This window comes from Fringilla coelebs, assembly GCF_963513975.1.
Source record: "Fringilla coelebs genome assembly, chromosome: 10".
NCBI lineage: Eukaryota > Metazoa > Chordata > Aves > Passeriformes > Fringillidae > Fringilla > Fringilla coelebs.
The window spans coordinates 10,494,926-10,516,771 of NC_140036.1; the positions used below are offsets into that span (position 1 = coordinate 10,494,926).

Here is a 21,846-nt window from a genome sequence, read left to right on the forward strand (position 1 = left end):
AGCTGGCCTCCTCGAGGGCTTTCTCCTTGGCACCTGCCCTAACCCTAGGCTGATTGGCTGCCCTGCCTAGGGTTAGGGTTAGGCTTACGCCTAGGGTTGTTAGGGTTCCGCAAACTAAAAGGCCCAGAGCTCCGGGCACACTGCAGCTGCAAAGGGCATCCCAGGGGCATCGCAAAACTGCCACAAGCTGGCCTCCTCGAGGGCTTTCTCCTTGGCACCTGCCCTAACCCTAGGCTGATTGGCTGCCCTGCCTAGGGTTAGGGTTAGGCTTATGCCTAGGGTTGTTAGGGTTCCGCAAACTAAAAGGCCCAGAGCTCCGGGCACACTGCAGCTGCAAAGGGCATCCCAGGGGCATCGCAAAACTGCCACAAGCTGGCCTCCTCGAGGGCTTTCTCCTTGGCACCTGCCCTAACCCTAGGCTGATTGGCTGCCCTGCCTAGGGTTAGGGTTAGGGTTACGCCTAGGGTTGTTAGGGTTCCGCAAACTAAAAGGCCCAGAGCTCCGGGCACACTGCAGCTGCAAAGGGCATCCCAGGGGCATCGCAAAACTGCCACAAGCTGGCCTCCTTGAGGGCTTTTTCCTTGGCACCTGCCCTAACCCTAGGCTGATTGGCTGCCCTGCCTAGGGTTAGGGTTACGCCTAGGGTTGTTAGGGTTCCGCAAACTAAAAGGCCCAGAGCTCCGGGCACACTGCAGCTGCAAAGGGCATCCCAGGGGCATCGCAAAACTGCCACAAGCTGGCCTCCTCGAGGGCTTTCTCCTTGGCACCTGCCCTAACCCTAGGCTGATTGGCTGCCCTGCCTAGGGTTAGGGTTAGGCTTATGCCTAGGGTTGTTAGGGTTCCGCAAACTAAAAGGCCCAGAGCTCCGGGCACACTGCAGCTGCAAAGGGCATCCCAGGGGCATCGCAAAACTGCCACAAGCTGGCCTCCTCGAGGGCTTTCTCCTTGGCACCTGCCCTAACCCTAGGCTGATTGGCTGCCCTGCCTAGGGTTAGGGTTACGCCTAGGGTTGTTAGGGTTCCGCAAACTAAAAGGCCCAGAGCTCCAGGCACACTGCAGCTGCAAAGGGCATCCCAGGGGCATCGCAAAACTGCCACAAGCTGGCCTCCTCGAGGGCTTTCTCCTTGGCACCTGCCCTAACCCTAGGCTGATTGGCTGCCCTGCCTAGGGTTAGGGTTAGGGTTACGCCTAGGGTTGTTAGGGTTCCGCAAACTAAAAGGCCCAGAGCTCCGGGCACACTGCAGCTGCAAAGGGCATCCCAGGGGCATCGCAAAACTGCCACAAGCTGGCCTCCTTGAGGGCTTTTTCCTTGGCACCTGCCCTAACCCTAGGCTGATTGGCTGCCCTGCCTAGGGTTAGGGTTAGGGTTACGCCTAGGGTTAGGGTTCCGCAAACTAAAAGGCCCAGAGCTCCGGGCACACTGCAGCTGCAAAGGGCATCCCAGGGGCATCGCAAAACTGCCACAAGCTGGCCTCCTCGAGGGCTTTCTCCTTGGCACCTGCCCTAACCCTAGGCTGATTGGCTGCCCTGCCTAGGGTTAGGGTTAGGGTTACGCCTAGGGTTAGGGTTCCGCAAACTAAAAGGCCCAGAGCTCTGGGCACACTGCAGCTGCAAAGGGCATCCCAGGGGCATCGCAAAACTGCCACAAGCTGGCCTCCTCGAGGGCTTTCTCCTTGGCACCTGCCCTAACCCTAGGCTGATTGGCTGCCCTGCCTACGGTTAGGGTTAGGGTTACGCCTAGGGTTGTTAGGGTTCCGCAAACTAAAAGGCCCAGAGCTCCGGGCACACTGCAGCTGCAAAGGGCATCCCAGGGGCATTGCAAAACTGCCACAAGCTGGCCTCCTCGAGGGCTTTCTCCTTGGCACCTGCCCTAACCCTAGGCTGATTGGCTGCCCTGCCTAGGGTTAGGGTTAGGGTTACGCCTAGGGTTGTTAGGGTTCCGCAAACTAAAAGGCCCAGAGCTCCGGGCACACTGCAGCTGCAAAGGGCATCCCAGGGGCATCGCAAAACTGCCACAAGCTGGCCTCCTCGAGGGCTTTCTCCTTGGCACCTGCCCTAACCCTAGGCTGATTGGCTGCCCTGCCTAGGGTTAGGGTTAGGGTTAAGCCTAGGGTTAGGGTTCCGCAAACTAAAAGGCCCAGAGCTCTGGGCACACTGCAGCTGCAAAGGGCATCCCAGGGGCATCGCAAAACTGCCACAAGCTGGCCTCCTCGAGGGCTTTCTCCTTGGCACCTGCCCTAACCCTAGGCTGATTGGCTGCCCTGCCTAGGGTTAGGGTTACGCCTAGGGTTGTTAGGGTTCCGCAAACTAAAAGGCCCAGAGCTCCGGGCACACTGCAGCTGCAAAGGGCATCCCAGGGGCATCGCAAAACTGCCACAAGCTGGCCTCCTCGAGGGCTTTCTCCTTGGCACCTGCCCTAACCCTAGGCTGATTGGCTGCCCTGCCTAGGGTTAGGGTTAGGCTTACGCCTAGGGTTGTTAGGGTTCCGCAAACTAAAAGGCCCAGAGCTCCGGGCACACTGCAGCTGCAAAGGGCATCCCAGGGGCATCGCAAAACTGCCACAAGCTGGCCTCCTCGAGGGCTTTCTCCTTGGCACCTGCCCTAACCCTAGGCTGATTGGCTGCCCTGCCTAGGGTTAGGGTTAGGCTTATGCCTAGGGTTGTTAGGGTTCCGCAAACTAAAAGGCCCAGAGCTCCGGGCACACTGCAGCTGCAAAGGGCATCCCAGGGGCATCGCAAAACTGCCACAAGCTGGCCTCCTCGAGGGCTTTCTCCTTGGCACCTGCCCTAACCCTAGGCTGATTGGCTGCCCTGCCTAGGGTTAGGGTTAGGGTTACGCCTAGGGTTGTTAGGGTTCCGCAAACTAAAAGGCCCAGAGCTCCGGGCACACTGCAGCTGCAAAGGGCATCCCAGGGGCATCGCAAAACTGCCACAAGCTGGCCTCCTCGAGGGCTTTCTCCTTGGCACCTGCCCTAACCCTAGGCTGATTGGCTGCCCTGCCTAGGGTTAGGGTTAGGGTTACGCCTAGGGTTGTTAGGGTTCCACAAACTAAAAGGCCCAGAGCTCCAGGCACACTGCAGCTGCAAAGGGCATCCCAGGGGCATCGCAAAACTGCCACAAGCTGGCCTCCTCGAGGGCTTTCTCCTTGGCACCTGCCCTAACCCTAGGCTGATTGGCTGCCCTGCCTAGGGTTAGGGTTAGGGTTAGGGTTACGCCTAGGGTTAGGGTTCCGCAAACTAAAAGGCCCAGAGCTCCAGGCACACTGCAGCTGCAAAGGACATCCCAGGGGCATTGCAAAACTGCCACAAGCTGGCCTCCTCGAGGGCTTTCTCCTTGGCACCTGCCCTAACCCTAGGCTGATTGGCTGCCCTGCCTAGGGTTAGGGTTAGGGTTACGCCTAGGGTTGTTAGGGTTCCGCAAACTAAAAGGCCCAGAGCTCCGGGCACACTGCAGCTGCAAAGGGCATCCCAGGGGCATCGCAAAACTGCCACAAGCTGGCCTCCTTGAGGGCTTTTTCCTTGGCACCTGCCCTAACCCTAGGCTGATTGGCTGCCCTGCCTAGGGTTAGGGTTAGGGTTACGCCTAGGGTTGTTAGGGTTCCGCAAACTAAAAGGCCCACAGCTCCGGGCACACTGCAGCTGCAAAGGGCATCCCAGGGGCATTGCAAAACTGCCACAAGCTGGCCTCCTCGAGGGCTTTCTCCTTGGCACCTGCCCTAACCCTAGGCTGATTGGCTGCCCTGCCTAGGGTTAGGGTTAGGCTTACGCCTAGGGTTGTTAGGGTTCCGCAAACTAAAAGGCCCAGAGCTCCGGGCACACTGCAGCTGCAAAGGGCATCCCAGGGGCATCGCAAAACTGCCACAAGCTGGCCTCCTCGAGGGCTTTCTCCTTGGCACCTGCCCTAACCCTAGGCTGATTGGCTGCCCTGCCTAGGGTTAGGGTTAGGGTTACGCCTAGGGTTGTTAGGGTTCCGCAAACTAAAAGGCCCAGAGCTCCGGGCACACTGCAGCTGCAAAGGGCATCCCAGGGGCATCGCAAAACTGCCACAAGCTGGCCTCCTCAAGGGCTTTCTCCTTGGCACCTGCCCTAACCCTAGGCTGATTGGCTGCCCTGCCTAGGGTTAGGGTTAGGGTTACGCCTAGGGTTGTTAGGGTTCCGCAAACTAAAAGGCCCAGAGCTCCGGGCACACTGCAGCTGCAAAGGGCATCCCAGGGGCATCGCAAAACTGCCACAAGCTGGCCTCCTTGAGGGCTTTTTCCTTGGCACCTGCCCTAACCCTAGGCTGATTGGCTGCCCTGCCTAGGGTTAGGGTTAGGGTTACGCCTAGGGTTAGGGTTCCGCAAACTAAAAGGCCCAGAGCTCCGGGCACACTGCAGCTGCAAAGGGCATCCCAGGGGCATTGCAAAACTGCCACAAGCTGGCCTCCTCGAGGGCTTTCTCCTTGGCACCTGCCCTAACCCTAGGCTGATTGGCTGCCCTGCCTAGGGTTAGGGTTAGGGTTACGCCTAGGGTTGTTAGGGTTCCGCAAACTAAAAGGCCCAGAGCTCCGGGCACACTGCAGCTGCAAAGGGCATCCCAGGGGCATCGCAAAACTGCCACAAGCTGGCCTCCTCGAGGGCTTTCTCCTTGGCACCTGCCCTAACCCTAGGCTGATTGGCTGCCCTGCCTAGGGTTAGGGTTAGGGTTACGCCTAGGGTTGTTAGGGTTCCGCAAACTAAAAGGCCCAGAGCTCCGGGCACACTGCAGCTGCAAAGGGCATCCCAGGGGCATCGCAAAACTGCCACAAGCTGGCCTCCTCGAGGGCTTTCTCCTTGGCACCTGCCCTAACCCTAGGCTGATTGGCTGCCCTGCCTAGGGTTAGGGTTAGGGTTACGCCTAGGGTTGTTAGGGTTCCGCAAACTAAAAGGCCCAGAGCTCCGGGCACACTGCAGCTGCAAAGGGCATCCCAGGGGCATCGCAAAACTGCCACAAGCTGGCCTCCTCGAGGGCTTTCTCCTTGGCACCTGCCCTAACCCTAGGCTGATTGGCTGCCCTGCCTAGGGTTAGGGTTAGGGTTACGCCTAGGGTTAGGGTTCCGCAAACTAAAAGGCCCAGAGCTCCGGGCACACTGCAGCTGCAAAGGGCATCCCAGGGGCATCGCAAAACTGCCACAAGCTGGCCTCCTCGAGGGCTTTCTCCTTGGCACCTGCCCTAACCCTAGGCTGATTGGCTGCCCTGCCTAGGGTTAGGGTTACGCCTAGGGTTAGGGTTCCGCAAACTAAAAGGCCCAGAGCTCCGGGCACACTGCAGCTGCAAAGGGCATCCCAGGGGCATCGCAAAACTGCCACAAGCTGGCCTCCTTGAGGGCTTTTTCCTTGGCACCTGCCCTAACCCTAGGCTGATTGGCTGCCCTGCCTAGGGTTAGGGTTAGGGTTACGCCTAGGGTTAGGGTTCCGCAAACTAAAAGGCCCAGAGCTCCGGGCACACTGCAGCTGCAAAGGGCATCCCAGGGGCATCGCAAAACTGCCACAAGCTGGCCTCCTCGAGGGCTTTCTCCTTGGCACCTGCCCTAACCCTAGGCTGATTGGCTGCCCTGCCTAGGGTTAGGGTTAGGGTTACGCCTAGGGTTAGGGTTCCGCAAACTAAAAGGCCCAGAGCTCTGGGCACACTGCAGCTGCAAAGGGCATCCCAGGGGCATCGCAAAACTGCCACAAGCTGGCCTCCTCGAGGGCTTTCTCCTTGGCACCTGCCCTAACCCTAGGCTGATTGGCTGCCCTGCCTAGGGTTAGGGTTAGGGTTACGCCTAGGGTTGTTAGGGTTCCGCAAACTAAAAGGCCCAGAGCTCCGGGCACACTGCAGCTGCAAAGGGCATCCCAGGGGCATTGCAAAACTGCCACAAGCTGGCCTCCTCGAGGGCTTTCTCCTTGGCACCTGCCCTAACCCTAGGCTGATTGGCTGCCCTGCCTAGGGTTAGGGTTAGGGTTACGCCTAGGGTTGTTAGGGTTCCGCAAACTAAAAGGCCCAGAGCTCCGGGCACACTGCAGCTGCAAAGGGCATCCCAGGGGCATCGCAAAACTGCCACAAGCTGGCCTCCTCGAGGGCTTTCTCCTTGGCACCTGCCCTAACCCTAGGCTGATTGGCTGCCCTGCCTAGGGTTAGGGTTAGGGTTAAGCCTAGGGTTAGGGTTCCGCAAACTAAAAGGCCCAGAGCTCTGGGCACACTGCAGCTGCAAAGGGCATCCCAGGGGCATCGCAAAACTGCCACAAGCTGGCCTCCTCGAGGGCTTTCTCCTTGGCACCTGCCCTAACCCTAGGCTGATTGGCTGCCCTGCCTAGGGTTAGGGTTACGCCTAGGGTTGTTAGGGTTCCGCAAACTAAAAGGCCCAGAGCTCCGGGCACACTGCAGCTGCAAAGGGCATCCCAGGGGCATCGCAAAACTGCCACAAGCTGGCCTCCTCGAGGGCTTTCTCCTTGGCACCTGCCCTAACCCTAGGCTGATTGGCTGCCCTGCCTAGGGTTAGGGTTAGGGTTATGCCTAGGGTTGTTAGGGTTCCGCAAACTAAAAGGCCCAGAGCTCCGGGCACACTGCAGCTGCAAAGGGCATCCCAGGGGCATCGCAAAACTGCCACAAGCTGGCCTCCTCGAGGGCTTTCTCCTTGGCACCTGCCCTAACCCTAGGCTGATTGGCTGCCCTGCCTAGGGTTAGGGTTAGGGTTACGCCTAGGGTTGTTAGGGTTCCGCAAACTAAAAGGCCCAGAGCTCCGGGCACACTGCAGCTGCAAAGGGCATCCCAGGGGCATCGCAAAACTGCCACAAGCTGGCCTCCTCGAGGGCTTTCTCCTTGGCACCTGCCCTAACCCTAGGCTGATTGGCTGCCCTGCCTAGGGTTAGGGTTAGGCTTATGCCTAGGGTTGTTAGGGTTCCGCAAACTAAAAGGCCCAGAGCTCCGGGCACACTGCAGCTGCAAAGGGCATCCCAGGGGCATCGCAAAACTGCCACAAGCTGGCCTCCTCGAGGGCTTTCTCCTTGGCACCTGCCCTAACCCTAGGCTGATTGGCTGCCCTGCCTAGGGTTAGGGTTAGGGTTACGCCTAGGGTTGTTAGGGTTCCGCAAACTAAAAGGCCCAGAGCTCCGGGCACACTGCAGCTGCAAAGGGCATCCCAGGGGCATCGCAAAACTGCCACAAGCTGGCCTCCTTGAGGGCTTTTTCCTTGGCACCTGCCCTAACCCTAGGCTGATTGGCTGCCCTGCCTAGGGTTAGGGTTAGGGTTACGCCTAGGGTTAGGGTTCCGCAAACTAAAAGGCCCAGAGCTCCGGGCACACTGCAGCTGCAAAGGGCATCCCAGGGGCATCGCAAAACTGCCACAAGCTGGCCTCCTCGAGGGCTTTCTCCTTGGCACCTGCCCTAACCCTAGGCTGATTGGCTGCCCTGCCTAGGGTTAGGGTTAGGGTTACGCCTAGGGTTAGGGTTCCGCAAACTAAAAGGCCCAGAGCTCTGGGCACACTGCAGCTGCAAAGGGCATCCCAGGGGCATCGCAAAACTGCCACAAGCTGGCCTCCTCGAGGGCTTTCTCCTTGGCACCTGCCCTAACCCTAGGCTGATTGGCTGCCCTGCCTACGGTTAGGGTTAGGGTTACGCCTAGGGTTGTTAGGGTTCCGCAAACTAAAAGGCCCAGAGCTCCGGGCACACTGCAGCTGCAAAGGGCATCCCAGGGGCATTGCAAAACTGCCACAAGCTGGCCTCCTCGAGGGCTTTCTCCTTGGCACCTGCCCTAACCCTAGGCTGATTGGCTGCCCTGCCTAGGGTTAGGGTTAGGGTTACGCCTAGGGTTGTTAGGGTTCCGCAAACTAAAAGGCCCAGAGCTCCGGGCACACTGCAGCTGCAAAGGGCATCCCAGGGGCATCGCAAAACTGCCACAAGCTGGCCTCCTCGAGGGCTTTCTCCTTGGCACCTGCCCTAACCCTAGGCTGATTGGCTGCCCTGCCTAGGGTTAGGGTTAGGGTTAAGCCTAGGGTTAGGGTTCCGCAAACTAAAAGGCCCAGAGCTCTGGGCACACTGCAGCTGCAAAGGGCATCCCAGGGGCATCGCAAAACTGCCACAAGCTGGCCTCCTCGAGGGCTTTCTCCTTGGCACCTGCCCTAACCCTAGGCTGATTGGCTGCCCTGCCTAGGGTTAGGGTTACGCCTAGGGTTGTTAGGGTTCCGCAAACTAAAAGGCCCAGAGCTCCGGGCACACTGCAGCTGCAAAGGGCATCCCAGGGGCATCGCAAAACTGCCACAAGCTGGCCTCCTCGAGGGCTTTCTCCTTGGCACCTGCCCTAACCCTAGGCTGATTGGCTGCCCTGCCTAGGGTTAGGGTTAGGCTTACGCCTAGGGTTGTTAGGGTTCCGCAAACTAAAAGGCCCAGAGCTCCGGGCACACTGCAGCTGCAAAGGGCATCCCAGGGGCATCGCAAAACTGCCACAAGCTGGCCTCCTCGAGGGCTTTCTCCTTGGCACCTGCCCTAACCCTAGGCTGATTGGCTGCCCTGCCTAGGGTTAGGGTTAGGCTTATGCCTAGGGTTGTTAGGGTTCCGCAAACTAAAAGGCCCAGAGCTCCGGGCACACTGCAGCTGCAAAGGGCATCCCAGGGGCATCGCAAAACTGCCACAAGCTGGCCTCCTCGAGGGCTTTCTCCTTGGCACCTGCCCTAACCCTAGGCTGATTGGCTGCCCTGCCTAGGGTTAGGGTTAGGGTTACGCCTAGGGTTGTTAGGGTTCCGCAAACTAAAAGGCCCAGAGCTCCGGGCACACTGCAGCTGCAAAGGGCATCCCAGGGGCATCGCAAAACTGCCACAAGCTGGCCTCCTCGAGGGCTTTCTCCTTGGCACCTGCCCTAACCCTAGGCTGATTGGCTGCCCTGCCTAGGGTTAGGGTTAGGGTTACGCCTAGGGTTGTTAGGGTTCCACAAACTAAAAGGCCCAGAGCTCCAGGCACACTGCAGCTGCAAAGGGCATCCCAGGGGCATCGCAAAACTGCCACAAGCTGGCCTCCTCGAGGGCTTTCTCCTTGGCACCTGCCCTAACCCTAGGCTGATTGGCTGCCCTGCCTAGGGTTAGGGTTAGGGTTAGGGTTACGCCTAGGGTTAGGGTTCCGCAAACTAAAAGGCCCAGAGCTCCAGGCACACTGCAGCTGCAAAGGACATCCCAGGGGCATTGCAAAACTGCCACAAGCTGGCCTCCTCGAGGGCTTTCTCCTTGGCACCTGCCCTAACCCTAGGCTGATTGGCTGCCCTGCCTAGGGTTAGGGTTAGGGTTACGCCTAGGGTTAGGGTTCCGCAAACTAAAAGGCCCAGAGCTCCATGCACACTGCAGCTGCAAAGGGCATCCCAGGGGCATCGCAAAACTGCCACAAGCTGGCCTCCTCAAGGGCTTTCTCCTTGGCACCTGCCCTAACCCTAGGCTGATTGGCTGCCCTGCCTAGGGTTAGGGTTAGGGTTACGCCTAGGGTTGTTAGGGTTCCGCAAACTAAAAGGCCCAGAGCTCTGGGCACACTGCAGCTGCAAAGGGCATCCCAGGGGCATCGCAAAACTGCCACAAGCTGGCCTCCTCGAGGGCTTTCTCCTTGGCACCTGCCCTAACCCTAGGCTGATTGGCTGCCCTGCCTAGGGTTAGGGTTAGGGTTACGCCTAGGGTTGTTAGGGTTCCGCAAACTAAAAGGCCCAGAGCTCCGGGCACACTGCAGCTGCAAAGGGCATCCCAGGGGCATCGCAAAACTGCCACAAGCTGGCCTCCTCGAGGGCTTTCTCCTTGGCACCTGCCCTAACCCTAGGCTGATTGGCTGCCCTGCCTAGGGTTAGGGTTAGGGTTACGCCTAGGGTTAGGGTTCCGCAAACTAAAAGGCCCAGAGCTCCAGGCACACTGCAGCTGCAAAGGGCATCCCAGGGGCATCGCAAAACTGCCACAAGCTGGCCTCCTCGAGGGCTTTCTCCTTGGCACCTGCCCTAACCCTAGGCTGATTGGCTGCCCTGCCTAGGGTTAGGGTTAGGGTTACGCCTAGGGTTGTTAGGGTTCCGCAAACTAAAAGGCCCAGAGCTCCAGGCACACTGCAGCTGCAAAGGGCATCCCAGGGGCATCGCAAAACTGCCACAAGCTGGCCTCCTCGAGGGCTTTCTCCTTGGCACCTGCCCTAACCCTAGGCTGATTGGCTGCCCTGCCTAGGGTTAGGGTTAGGGTTACGCCTAGGGTTGTTAGGGTTCCGCAAACTAAAAGGCCCAGAGCTCCGGGCACACTGCAGCTGCAAAGGGCATCCCAGGGGCATCGCAAAACTGCCACAAGCTGGCCTCCTCGAGGGCTTTCTCCTTGGCACCTGCCCTAACCCTAGGCTGATTGGCTGCCCTGCCTAGGGTTAGGGTTAGGGTTACGCCTAGGGTTAGGGTTCCGCAAACTAAAAGGCCCAGAGCTCCGGGCACACTGCAGCTGCAAAGGGCATCCCAGGGGCATCGCAAAACTGCCACAAGCTGGCCTCCTCGAGGGCTTTCTCCTTGGCACCTGCCCTAACCCTAGGCTGATTGGCTGCCCTGCCTAGGGTTAGGGTTAGGGTTACGCCTAGGGTTGTTAGGGTTCCGCAAACTAAAAGGCCCAGAGCTCCGAGCACACTGCAGCTGCAAAAGGGCATCCCAGGGGCATCGCAAAACTGCCACAAGCTGGCCTCCTCGAGGGCTTTCTCCTTGGCACCTGCCCTAACCCTAGGCTGATTGGCTGCCCTGCCTAGGGTTAGGGTTAGGGTTACGCCTAGGGTTAGGGTTCCGCAAACTAAAAGGCCCAGAGCTCCGGGCACACTGCAGCTGCAAAGGGCATCCCAGGGGCAGCGCAAAACTGCCACAAGCTGGCCTCCTCGAGGGCTTTCTCCTTGGCACCTGCCCTAACCCTAGGCTGATTGGCTGCCCTGCCTAGGGTTAGGGTTACGCCTAGGGTTGTTAGGGTTCCGCAAACTAAAAGGCCTAGAGCTCCGGGCACACTGCAGCTGCAAAGGGCATCCCAGGGGCATCGCAAAACTGCCACAAGCTGGCCTCCTCGAGGGCTTTCTCCTTGGCACCTGCCCTAACCCTAGGCTGATTGGCTGCCCTGCCTAGGGTTAGGGTTAGGGTTACGCCTAGGGTTGTTAGGGTTCCGCAAACTAAAAGGCCCAGAGCTCCGGGCACACTGCAGCTGCAAAGGGCATCCCAGGGGCATCGCAAAACTGCCACAAGCTGGCCTCCTCGAGGGCTTTCTCCTTGGCACCTGCCCTGACCCTAGGCTGATTGGCTGCCCTGCCTAGGGTTAGGGTTAGGGTTACACCTAGGGTTGTTAGGGTTCCGCAAACTAAAAGGCCCAGAGCTCCGGGCACACTGCAGCTGCAAAGGGCATCCCAGGGGCATCGCAAAACTGCCACAAGCTGGCCTCCTCGAGGGCTTTCTCCTTGGCACCTGCCCTAACCCTAGGCTGATTGGCTGCCCTGCCTAGGGTTAGGGTTAGGCTTACGCCTAGGGTTGTTAGGGTTCCGCAAACTAAAAGGCCCAGAGCTCCGGGCACACTGCAGCTGCAAAGGGCATCCCAGGGGCATCGCAAAACTGCCACAAGCTGGCCTCCTCGAGGGCTTTCTCCTTGGCACCTGCCCTAACCCTAGGCTGATTGGCTGCCCTGCCTAGGGTTAGGGTTAGGCTTACGCCTAGGGTTGTTAGGGTTCCGCAAACTAAAAGGCCCAGAGCTCCGGGCACACTGCAGCTGCAAAGGGCATCCCAGGGGCATCGCAAAACTGCCACAAGCTGGCCTCCTCGAGGGCTTTCTCCTTGGCACCTGCCCTAACCCTAGGCTGATTGGCTGCCCTGCCTAGGGTTAGGGTTAGGGTTACGCCTAGGGTTGTTAGGGTTCCGCAAACTAAAAGGCCCAGAGCTCCGGGCACACTGCAGCTGCAAAGGGCATCCCAGGGGCATCGCAAAACTGCCACAAGCTGGCCTCCTCGAGGGCTTTCTCCTTGGCACCTGCCCTAACCCTAGGCTGATTGGCTGCCCTGCCTAGGGTTAGGGTTAGGCTTACGCCTAGGGTTGTTAGGGTTCCGCAAACTAAAAGGCCCAGAGCTCCGGGCACACTGCAGCTGCAAAGGGCATCCCAGGGGCATCGCAAAACTGCCACAAGCTGGCCTCCTCGAGGGCTTTCTCCTTGGCACCTGCCCTAACCCTAGGCTGATTGGCTGCCCTGCCTAGGGTTAGGGTTACGCCTAGGGTTGTTAGGGTTCCGCAAACTAAAAGGCCCAGAGCTCCGGGCACACTGCAGCTGCAAAGGGCATCCCAGGGGCATCGCAAAACTGCCACAAGCCGGCCTCCTCGAGGGCTTTCTCCTTGGCACCTGCCCTAACCCTAGGCTGATTGGCTGCCCTGCCTAGGGTTAGGGTTAGGGTTACGCCTAGGGTTGTTAGGGTTCCGCAAACTAAAAGGCCCAGAGCTCCGGGCACACTGCAGCTGCAAAGGGCATCCCAGGGGCATCGCAAAACTGCCACAACCCGGCCTCCTCGAGGGCTTTCTCCTTGGCACCTGCCCTAACCCTAGGCTGATTGGCTGCCCTGCCTAGGGTTAGGGTTAGGGTTACGCCTAGGGTTGTTAGGGTTCCGCAAACTAAAAGGCCCAGAGCTCCGGGCACACTGCAGCTGCAAAGGGCATCCCAGGGGCATCGCAAAACTGCCACGAGCCGGCCTCCTCGAGGGCTTTCTCCTTGGCACCTGCCCTAACCCTAGGCTGATTGGCTGCCCTGCCTAGGGTTAGGGTTAGGGTTACGCCTAGGGTTGTTAGGGTTCCGCAAACTAAAAGGCCCAGAGCTCCGGGCACACTGCAGCTGCAAAGGGCATCCCAGGGGCATCGTAAAACTGCCACAACCCGGCCGCCTCGAGGGCTTTCTCCTTGGCACCTGCCCTAACCCTAGGCTGATTGGCTGCCCTGCCTAGGGTTAGGGTTAGGCTTACGCCTAGGGTTGTTAGGGTTCCGCAAACTAAAAGGCCCAGAGCTCCGGGCACACTGCAGCTGCAAAGGGCATCCCAGGGGCATCGCAAAACTGCCACAAGCTGGCCTCCTTGAGGGCTTTCTCCTTGGCACCTGCCCTAACCCTAGGCTGATTGGCTGCCCTGCCTAGGGTTAGGGTTAGGCTTACGCCTAGGGTTGTTAGGGTTCCGCAAACTAAAAGGCCCAGAGCTCCGGGCACACTGCAGCTGCAAAGGGCATCCCAGGGGCATCGCAAAACTGCCACAAGCTGGCCTCCTCGAGGGCTTTCTCCTTGGCACCTGCCCTAACCCTAGGCTGATTGGCTGCCCTGCCTAGGGTTAGGGTTAGGCTTACGCCTAGGGTTGTTAGGGTTCCGCAAACTAAAAGGCCCAGAGCTCCGGGCACACTGCAGCTGCAAAGGGCATCCCAGGGGCATCGCAAAACTGCCACAAGCTGGCCTCCTCGAGGGCTTTCTCCTTGGCACCTGCCCTAACCCTAGGCTGATTGGCTGCCCTGCCTAGGGTTAGGGTTAGGCTTAGGCCTAGGGTTGTTAGGGTTCCGCAAACTAAAAGGCCCAGAGCTCCGGGCACACTGCAGCTGCAAAGGGCATCCCAGGGGCATCGCAAAACTGCCACAAGCTGGCCTCCTCGAGGGCTTTCTCCTTGGCACCTGCCCTAACCCTAGGCTGATTGGCTGCCCTGCCTAGGGTTAGGGTTAGGGTTAGGGTTACGCCTAGGGTTGTTAGGGTTCCGCAAACTAAAAGGCCCAGAGCTCCGGGCACACTGCAGCTGCAAAGGGCATCCCAGGGGCATCGCAAAACTGCCACAAGCTGGCCTCCTCGAGGGCTTTCTCCTTGGCACCTGCCCTAACCCTAGGCTGATTGGCTGCCCTGCCTAGGGTTAGGGTTACGGTTACGCCTAGGGTTGTTAGGGTTCCGCAAACTAAAAGGCCCAGAGCTCCGGGCACACTGCAGCTGCAAAGGGCATCCCAGGGGCATCGCAAAACTGCCACAAGCTGGCCTCCTCGAGGGCTTTCTCCTTGGCACCTGCCCTAACCCTAGGCTGATTGGCTGCCCTGCCTAGGGTTAGGGTTAGGCTTACGCCTAGGGTTGTTAGGGTTCCGCAAACTAAAAGGCCCAGAGCTCCGGGCACACTGCAGCTGCAAAGGGCATCCCAGGGGCATCGCAAAACTGCCACAAGCTGGCCTCCTCGAGGGCTTTCTCCTTGGCACCTGCCCTAACCCTAGGCTGATTGGCTGCCCTGCCTAGGGTTAGGGTTACGCCTAGGGTTGTTAGGGTTCCGCAAACTAAAAGGCCCAGAGCTCCGGGCACACTGCAGCTGCAAAGGGCATCCCAGGGGCATCGCAAAACTGCCACAAGCCGGCCTCCTCGAGGGCTTTCTCCTTGGCACCTGCCCTAACCCTAGGCTGATTGGCTGCCCTGCCTAGGGTTAGGGTTAGGGTTACGCCAAGGGTTGTTAGGGTTCCCCAAACTAAAAGGCCCAGAGCTCCGGGCACACTGCAGCTGCAAAGGGCATCCCAGGGGCATCGCAAAACTGCCACAAGCTGGCCTCCTCGAGGGCTTTCTCCTTGGCACCTGCCCTAACCCTAGGCTGATTGGCTTCCCTGCCTAGGGTTAGGGTTACGCCTAGGGTTAGGGTTCCGCAAACTAAAAGGCCCAGAGCTCCGGGCACACTGCAGCTGCAAAGGGCATCCCAGGGGCATCGCAAAACTGCCACAAGCTGGCCTCCTCGAGGGCTTTCTCCTTGGCACCTGCCCTAACCCTAGGCTGTTTGGCTGCCCTGCCTAGGGTTAGGGTTACGCCTAGGGTTGTATGTTTCCGCAAACTAAAAGGCCCAGAGCTCCGGGCACACTGCAGCTGCAAAGGGCATCCCAGGGGCATCGCAAAACTGCCACAACCCGGCCTCCTGCACCGCTTCTTCCTCGGAACCAGCCTTAGCCCTAGCCTGCTTTTGCTGCTTAGGGTTAGGGTTACGCCTAGGGTTAGGGTTTCGGAAACCACAGTGTCCCGAGCTTCAGGCACACTGCACCTGGGAAGGCATTCCAATGGGAGTGCAAAACTGCCTCAATATGGCTGCCTCCACATTTTTTTCCTACAAGCAGCCGTAGGCCAGGGCTGCTTTTCCTACCTTGGGTTAGGTTTACGCCTAGGCTTAGCGTCTGGCTAGCCACAAACCCAGAGCTCCACGCACACTGCAGCTTCAAAAGGCATCCCGAGGGGAGTGCAAAACTGCCACAACCTCATTGCCTCCACGCCTTTTTCCCTGGAAGCACATCTAAGCCTTGGCTACTTTTCCCGCCCAGGATTTGTCAATTTTAGTCAAACCCCACCCAAACACCTGTTTCTATGTAAGCCTGGCTTTTTGTCTTTCTAGCATTTAGAGCGTTAGTCCAACAGAAAGTCATTGTGCCATGTTTATATTTAATTTCCTTCACATTATTGGCATTATGTTCAAACTTCTGAAATATAATAAATATTGCAAAGAGAACTGGAAGGATGAACAGAAGCACATTTACTAATAAATTCAAACTTCAGAGCTCAAAGAAATCCACTGCACTATTGTCTCCTGTTTCCATTGTCATATTCTCCAGTGAATTCAGAAGTGCTGCACCTTTTTATAAAAGAGCTGGATATAGCCTATCTAGATATGATTAGAATTAAGTTTCCATCTGCTTGTTAATTAAGAGCTCAGGAAAAGCCAGTGAATATAAAATCTTCACATGGCTACTTCATACTTTCTGCCTCTCCTGGACTCTCCATTGTTCCATAAAAATGCCCTTACAGCGAAGTTTCTCTCTAAAATGAGAAAGAAGACCACACTGAAGCTGCTCCTTCTAGTGGAACCTCTATGTTTTACTGAATGCTTTGGAAATATTTGATCTTGGACCCCTTCTTTCTGGAGAAGAATTTCTGGTGGAATTTAGCCTATGGCTGGAATAATTATTCCCGAAAAAGTTGCTAAATGCCTGCACACACAAATTACAGAACAATTACACAGAACCAGTTTCCTTAGGTAAGCAAGTTTCAAGTTGTTTTGCTGAAACCTCACTAGAGCTGCAGGTGCTCAGAAGTCAATACAAGCCTGTTAGGAATGTGCTTATATTGCTACGGAAAACACTTGACCCAAAGTGTGCAGGGAGGCTGTGAAGCATGAGCACAATTAAAATGCAAACTGAGTGCCCAGCTCTGAGACAGCATCTCTGACAATTCTAGTCTGACACATCTCTAAGTAGGGTGCCCATAAAAAGAAGTTTTTAACTTTCACAATCACTTTTGAAATGGTATGGCCAAAAATAAAATTAATTTACCATGATTTTGTTCATTTACATATGATTCAGGGTATTTGTGCAGATAGGTATTTAGAGATAAAGAAGAAGTTCCTTTAATATAACTTACAATTTTTAGAAACGTTTAGACAACTCCAAAACTTACGTATTTCACAGTTTGCACCAACCCATCCATGAGGACAATGGCAGGTGTAACCACCAGGCTGATCTATGCAAGTTCCAGCATGGTGACATGGGTTGCTGTCACAGTCATTTACATCAATTTCACAGTCTTCACCTTACATAGGGAAAAAAAACCAGAAACAAAATTATGTATGACAGGTGCCTGATGTAGCAAGTACATCCTCAGTCATTTAACTTCTCTCTTCTACAAAACTCCTTATAGCACAATACATCTTTATTCTCAAAATAACAAAAGGATTCCAAGAAGGAAGTATAATCCTTATTCAACCAGGTGAAAATAAAGCCTGAGGACTAAGGGACTTGACTAACCTCACACAGACTCTGTCTCACTTCTCTAAATATAATTAGCATCCCAAGAAAATGTGGTATAACAGACAATCATGGATATTCTGATATGCTATGCAATAATGTAGATAATCGGTGCCTGAGAAACTGACACAGTACAATGGAAAGCTAATTCTTTTCCAAAGAATGTCCTTTAACTAGAAGAGATCAAAAAGCACAATTTGATCTATAAACCAGCTACAAATGGGTTTACCTATTACTCTCACATTGGATACTACCTTACATGACTAACATCAGATTGTAAATTACCTTGACATCAGATATTTGGATTATGCCCATCACATCAGTCTAAGTACAAGGCCAAAAGACTAAATTAGTTTCTTACCAGTACTCTGAAAGTGTAAATTGATTCATAACAAGTACATTAGGGCTTTTAGCAATTGTATATTAAGATAATGGAATAAGCTGTTTCTTCAGCACACAGTAACTAAGGTCACTGTTAAAATATTTTTCAGTTTCAACAGTGTCCAATTAGTATATTGGTTAGTATATTACCTGGAAATCTTGAAAATACTATTTTTAAAATGCAATCTAGTCTCAAGTAGCAAGGTCGTAAGCCATGTTAAATAGCTGTTAGCTTTGTGGAATCACTTTAGTAACAGGCCTTTTTTGCTACAAAGTTCAAAGCAGATGTAAGTCATATCAAAAGTTTTTCATTGTCACTAGACTGCTCACAATACAGCAAAGCCCACATTAATTCATTTCTTGAAGAGACACAGTCTTGCTATTGTCCTCTAGACACAGTGAACAATGACAACTAGACGTTTTGTCTAACACATAGATTACTTGCCTGCATATCCAGGTGCACAAATGCACGTAGCATTTAGACCTTCACTGTCACAAGTGCCACCATTCTGGCAGTTGATGTTAACACAAGGATCTTTGTATAATTCACAGTGCCTTCCTGAAAAGGAAAAATCAGTAATTGCCACTGACATGACTGATATTGGCAGTATGGAATCAGTACATGTGATAACTTCACCTGGATGAGTGTGCAGACTCCAGACCTGTCCTTCTGGGCTAATGATGCCATAAAACTAAAGCCACATGGCTTATGCTGACAAAACTTTTTACATATGTGCCTCCTCTCTGCTCTTCCCACAGGCTGTGGGCTAGGAGAGGCAGGGCAATTTCTGCTTAGAACTACTGGATGTCTAAGAAAAACCACATAACAAAGCATAAACACATCAGTTATCTAAAATTCTTCAGTAACATGTCAACAATAATTGTCTTGTCTAAGAATTTTATGTAATAACTTAATAACATAGATAAGCATTCAGATGCCTCTCATTACTTGTTGCTGGAAATGAGGAATATTACTAAGGTAATAATAAAAAAAAATTTCAAATGTATAGTTAAAAATACATAACTGGATGGCTCTACTTCATGCCACTACCTTCACTCTTTCATGCCCAGTGTAGGCCTTGTGAATCCAGCAGGTTTGCCTTGCAGAAGACAGTGCAAGCTCCACCTGGCATACAAAACCTGTAACACAGCATATTCCCACCTAGGGACCAGGAGAGAGACTCTAATTCCACTGCTGCATGCATTATTTTCTTGGGGTCTACTGTTCAGATAAAACTTATATATATATATAAATTTATTTTACATGTATACACATACACTCACTGCAGACCTGCCAAAATCATTTTGTTGACATTTGCAGTGTTAGCAGCAAAAGGCAGAGCACTCAAGCTGAGCATCCTGTGAGCAAGGAGCAGCAGAGGCAGCAGCCCACAGGTACCTCCTGGCACAAGCTCCAGCCCTGCCCCGCCCTGAGAGCTCTCATCCATCTGCCAGCCTGGGGGTGTGGAGGCAGAAGGGGCACTGCAGAGGGGCAGGTCTGGGCTGGTAGTGCCAAGAATGACGGCCCACATCATACGTTGAGCTGGGTACCTCGGGTCTATTCATTGGTGCCACTGAACTCCTCAAGTACTGCAATGATGGGAGCTCAGTGATCACCAAAAGCTGTTTCCAGGACCAGGTGCCCTGCTTTCATTTCCAGCATGATATGCTGTGCACACAGTGCCTCCAGCTCCACCAACAGGTCGGGTGAGAAGAGACAATTAACATTATAGTGAACATTATGGTTAAGTGCTGCTTAAACTGTCATGAAAAGCTGAGGGTCATTTCCTCACCAGGCCTCTAAAATGATGAATTTTGTATCTATAGTTAAAGAGCAGTGCTATCACCAGTGTGAAACACATATTTAGCCTCAAGCAGCTGTTAAGTGAGCGTTACTAATCAGCAGAGATAAGGATTGATATGCTTAATGAGAAAATGCTAGAGCAATGTTCCTTAAAACATAGTCATTCTATGCAGAATATTTATTTATTTATTTATTTATAATGCTAATAGCATATAAAATTACATGCAAAGCGTTCTCACTACTCAACACAGAATACACTAAAAAAGTATCACTTTAGCCTTCCCCACAGGACTTGTCATAGACCACTGATATGTGTTAATTTGTTTACAGCTGAAATCTGCTGTGAGAGAAAAGATTTTGTATAGCCAAAAAAACCGCTATTCTCATCTATTTTATAAATTACTTCAAAACTGCCGAAGATGGATTCCACTTGAACACAGATCTAAGAATAGCTGCAGTTAACATGGCAAAGCAGTCACAGACCTACTACCCTCCCTGGTATTTACAGTCTTCTAAATGAACAATCAAGATAAAGCTTTTATTTCTACTTCTTTGTGCTAATCTATTTCAACTACTAATCTTTTATGTTTTAGCTCACTTCACTGGAGAAAATAAAAAATAATTTGAAGGCTCTCTGTGTAAAGGTTCCAACAACAACTGATGAAACAGTCTATTTAAGAGTTATTTAAATAGTTTTTTTAAATCTCATCACTTTCTATCATATCATAAAAACAGCAGAAAAAACTACACCAGAGAAGAACAGAGAAAATCCATTTGTGCCCAGACCAGGACATGCATTATTCACAGAGAAGCTAAATCTTGACTATTAATTTGAATAAAGACTAAGGGATCAGGATCAATACTGATGTTTGTCTCTGTTAATTTTACATGAGGGATATATTTCTGCTCAGAATATGGTATCTCTGTTTGTAACAGAACCCACCTTAAAAACTGCAGAGAACAATTGCAAAGCCCGGCCTACCTTCGTATTCAGCAAGGCACACACACTCGTAGCTGTTGACGAGGTCTCTGCAGGTGGCTCCGTTCTGGCAGGGTGCAGAGAGGCATTCATTATATTCCTCCTCACAGTAAAGGCCATGGTAACCTAAACCACAGGAAGGGGAAACAAAAATAGTTATGAAACATTTTGCAGTAAAAATTAACAATTAGGCAACTATAGACTGTGGGCAGATGCTTGTTAGTTTAAATATACTGAGCAAACTGATATATGTTAAGGCGCTGATTTTAAAGGCATCTGTTCCCCAGGTGAAAATTACCAATAAAATATTGGAAGCACAGTATTCTGAGAGAATTCCCAGCTCCTGTGATAAACCACAATGAGGTGTAAGGATGACAGCTGGTGGCAGAGGTCAGAAGTGGCAATGTGAATACCCACAGTCAGATTGTTAGAAGAAATACAGGAATATTGACTATCTCCCAGCTCCTTTGGATCCTTGCATCAAAGCCACCGTTCATCAAAGAGGTGATAATTGTATAACAGTAGTTAGAACGATTACATGTTTTAGCATTAATGCTGTGCAATGTCAAAGCACTGCAGAAGCATTAAGGTACTTTCATCCTTACACGATTTCCAAGCCATAGGCAGGTACTATGGGCAGATTAGGTAAACATAGAAAGTAGAAGCAGAGAAAAGCTACATGGCCTGTTAAGAGCCACTGAGTAATTCCTATTATGAGATAAGAAAGAAAGAATTAATCCACATGAAAATAGCACTGTTTTCATTACTTAGTGTGCCACACAATCATTAGCCCTAACAGTAGTTGAAATTACAGACCTAGAGTAGTCTATGATATAATACCAGACACTGGAACTGCGTTCATGTGCTTATAAAAGCTTGATTTCCTCATTACATAAAAAAAAATTAAATGAATGAACCTACAATGAATAAATACGCAATGGGCATGAATAGAGATGCCAGGGAAAAGGCCTAAAATACAAAGTGTAGATTGTTCAGTGTGATTTTACTTCTTAAAGGAATCTCTAGTTAGTAGCAAAACTCAGATATGAAAGGAGGGTGTCTTTCATGAAGACAGAATCAAAGAGAGTGGCATATTATCTTAGTAAATCACAATCAATCTATATTCAGCATCCTGGTCGAAATATTCCCCAAAATTCTCATAGAATAATAGAAGATAAGATAAATACTGCCTTCAGACACTATTTGCATTCACCCTCTCCCTCCCCATTATGGATAATTCAAAACAAAATTTTTTGAAGATACAACTGCTAATACTAGTCAAGATATATAGACAATACCATCCACTATGATTCTCAAAAAATTGCCCTTTCATAGGAAATAGTCGTGCTAGTAAGATGTTAGGAAACATTTCAGAACCACTTTCTCCAAAGCTGTCAGCCAGGCAATAAGCAATTTATTATGCTAAATGTTATGCGTTTCCTTGAAGTTTACAATGAAGTTTATCTAGCTTATGTGTATATGAAATATTCTTATGTAGTGAGATCTGTAGCCAACATACAAACCACCAGAATCAGATGGGAGAATCAGTAGGAAAAACAGATGGGAATTCCTAGTGTTTAACACCAATGTAATGAGATACTATCAGAAAAAATGTTTTCTACTTCTCACCTTTCCAAGAGAATGAAGGGAATTTGTGACTAAATAGCTGTCTGGTTTCCAAAATCAACATGAACTATGGTATCACCTCCTCAGGCTGCAGCCAGCCCACGCTGCCAGACACTGCACACAGCCAGGGAAAGATGTTTCCTGTCTCCACGAGAGGGCAGGTCTCACCCACACACAATTCCACCCTCACCGTCCTCACCCTGGGGCCAGCAGCCTCCTTCTGCTGGAACTGCTGGGATGGAGAACATTCCACTGAGGGACCACCTGAGGAAAAGGCATGCTTCTCCTCAGGG

At 52.9% G+C, this 21,846-nt stretch overlaps 1 protein-coding gene across 2 annotated transcripts in view; it reads right to left on the minus strand.

Moving 5' to 3' along the window:
* The window catches only part of DNER (delta/notch like EGF repeat containing), a 253,997-nt gene that overhangs the window by 135,920 nt on the left and 96,231 nt on the right, over positions 1-21,846 (minus strand). Inside the window, exons 9-11 of one of the 2 annotated variants that reach the window (XM_084212462.1) lie at positions 19,931-20,053; positions 17,590-17,703; positions 16,417-16,548 (exon numbers count right to left, since the gene is read on the minus strand). In XM_084212462.1, coding sequence (XP_084068588.1) covers positions 16,417-16,548; positions 17,590-17,703; positions 19,931-20,053 — 369 coding nt within the window. The remainder of the gene's footprint in view (positions 1-16,416; positions 16,549-17,589; positions 17,704-19,930; positions 20,054-21,846) is intronic. The other variant, XM_084212461.1, reaches the window with a different exon arrangement.